The 2788-nt window shown below is 39.4% G+C and overlaps 1 protein-coding gene across 1 annotated transcript; it reads left to right on the forward strand.

Moving 5' to 3' along the window:
- Positions 1–535: 535 nt before the first annotated feature.
- PIGC (phosphatidylinositol glycan anchor biosynthesis class C) lies at positions 536–1710 on the forward strand. Its single transcript, XM_018566838.1, has one exon. It carries the CDS (start codon positions 593–595, stop codon positions 1544–1546), a length of 954 nt encoding a protein of 317 aa, XP_018422340.1. The 5' UTR covers positions 536–592; the 3' UTR covers positions 1547–1710.
- Positions 1711–2788: the final 1078 nt, after the last annotated feature.

Below are 2788 nucleotides of genomic sequence, written 5' to 3' on the forward strand. Positions count from 1 at the left end.
AATCGTTTTCACTACTAAGAGGATAGAGCCCAAATGCAGCCAGGTCCCCTTTTTAAGCTTTGGACAGAATGGGGAAGAGTTTGAATGTGTGTGAGGTTTCTAGTCCTGTCTCTGTCCACATTTAGGAGATTTCCTCATATTCCTGTCCTGGGACAAGAAGAGAAAGTGATAGGAAATCTCTCCAATGGAGAAAGACTCGGCAACAAAAACATTTGAATTATTATTCAATTATGCTGTCCAGGTCTTCTCGTCCAAGTGAATGCTTCCCCCTCTTTTATTTTTTTTTATTTTACAGGGACAGAAAGTGAAAGGAATCTCTCAATTGCAATAAAACCTGACAAACATTCGAACTCTCTCCCATTTAATGCTTTAAAAAATGGGTTGGAGGTGGGCTTAAAAAGTTGTCTAAGTAGTTTCATGTACAGAAAACGAAGGATCATGAAAGGATATAAACTTACATAAACCAGCAATTATTTTCAATATAATTTGTACACCAATATTTTTATTTCTTTACATTGTTTTGTGTTCTTGTTTCAGGCAATGACATTTGGATTTCATTTTGGGATCTAATTTTACAAGCAAGCAGGAAGATATGAGCCCAGTCCTGCAAAGCTCCAATTCTGGTGCCTATACAGATGTTTCATGGAGACAAGGCACTTCTTCACCAGACCCTGCGGAGGTCCACTCACCTTGGAGGAAAGTTCTCTATGAAAGACAGCCATTCCCTGACAATTACGTTGATAAAAGCTTCCTGGAAGAGCTCAGGAAGAACATCTATGTTCGGCGCTATAGCTACTGGGCTGTGGTGTTTGAGTCTGTGGTTGTAATCCATCAACTGTGTAGTGTCTGTTCTTTCTCAGTGATTTGGTGGTATATGGACCAGGACTTGTTGTCCCCTCAAAAGCTATGTGGGGTTGGGTTGGCCTTCACACTCCTTGGCTACCTTATATTTGACGCAGTAGACAAAGGAGCTGGGCGGAAGGATAGTGGCCGGACCCGGTGGGATGATCTGAAGAGTTCCTTGGTGTTTGTGGCTTTCACTTATGGTTTCTCTCCAGTGCTGAAAACACTGACAGAATCCATCAGCACGGACACTATCTATGCCATGTCTGTGCTCATGCTCATTGGACATCTTGTCTTCTTTGACTATGGAGCCAATGCAGCAGTTGTCTCCAACACATTATCTATTAATATGGCCATCTTTGCTTCGGTTTGTTTGGCCTCACGCCTTCCTCGCTCCCTGCATGCATTTACTATGGTGACCTTTGCCATTCAGATTTTTGCTCTTTGGCCAAGCCTGCAGAGAAAGCTAAGAGCTTACACTCCTCGGACTTACACGTGTGTCACATTTCTAATTGCTTTGTTTTCTGTGGCAGGGCTGCTGAGTATATCTGGTGTGGGGGCCCTGCTCTTTTTCCTGCTGCTCGCATTTGGGGCATTCCTCTGCCCCTACTGCCTCATCAGACTACAGCTGTTCAAAGATAACATCCACGGACCTTGGGATGAGGCAGAAATCAAGGAAGACCTTTCCCGCTTTCTTGACTAAGTCTTTTACCTGAAACTAAGTTTTTATTTTATTATTAAAGTATGTTTTAAAGTAACAAATGTGAATAAAATCATGTTGGTGTTTTTACCCATTGCTGTCATTCAGTACCTGAATATCACCACTAGAGGGAACCAGTTCCACAGCTCATTCTGTGTTTAGTTCCCACCAAGAATAAAGATATATTACAGTAGTACATTTGAGTAGAATAAAGATGTAGTACATATTAAGTACATTATACACCTTTAATACATTTTAATCAATAAAACATCGCTCTGACTTTTTTTAATAAGGAGTAAAAATCAAACTTTTGCTGCTTTTTCAGTTTTTCCCCTTAATCAATTTCACTCCTTTTGCCTTTTTAGAAAACAAGATGCAATCATTTAATTTCCCCAAAACGTAAGGGGTTTTTATGATCGAATTACTATCGCATAAAACGTTGTTTTCCGAATGAATTTTGCTTATTTATAAGTGGATGTAATTAAAATACATGTCCAGTCCAAACTTTGTTTCTAGTTTTGGAAAGTGCAAGGAAGACCAAATACAAAATTCTGGCCCCAAAAGTCCTATTTATAGAACTAACTATAGATTCCAAAAATGTTACTAATTTCGGACAACGCCACAGCAGGTGTGTCAATGAGCCCAGCTCCAACCTGCAGTTAGAATAATTTGAATCAGATCTGATACGGAGCTTAAAAAGAAATTCAGGGGTCCAATAAGTTTGGTGATCGATGTTCGGTTGAATCAATCTATGAGTAGCAGATAGGATTGCCCTTTGAACTGACCTTTTATTTGCCATCCATATATCCTCTTCTAACCTCCCTATATCCAATCCCCAGCCACGTCTACACTTGACAGGAAATTGCTGTAGAAATGTATTCAACAATAAGGAATATATGTTTGAAATGAGCCCCTTTGTAGAATTTGTTAGGAATAGTTTATCCATTAACTCCATCGAGGCAGCCTGAACATTAGACATAGCGGGGTGGGCAGATAGAGCGGCCTTAACTGTGAATATTGATAAAACTTTATTATTCAGTAGACATGTGCACTGGCAAATAATTTGTTTCGATTTGGATTTTGTGTTATTTAGTTTTTTGGGATTCGGGTGTGAAAGTCAATTCGTATTTGGAATTCGGACGAAATTCGTTAGCGTTAGTTTGTTTCATTTTTGTTTCTTATTCGTTTCGTTCGTTGCAACAAAGTGACATTTGAGGAAGAAAACATTTTTTTCTCCTTCTCTAA

The sequence above is a fragment of the Nanorana parkeri genome, unplaced genomic scaffold (assembly GCF_000935625.1).
Source record: "Nanorana parkeri isolate BGI_ZX_2015 unplaced genomic scaffold, ASM93562v1 scaffold982, whole genome shotgun sequence".
Taxonomy (NCBI): Eukaryota; Metazoa; Chordata; class Amphibia; order Anura; family Dicroglossidae; genus Nanorana; species Nanorana parkeri.

Bases quoted from the DNA above. Each gene is read 5' to 3' on its own strand.
- PIGC (XM_018566838.1), top strand. From the start codon at position 593: ATGAGCCCAGTCCTGCAAAGCTCCAATTCTGGTGCCTATACAGATGTT.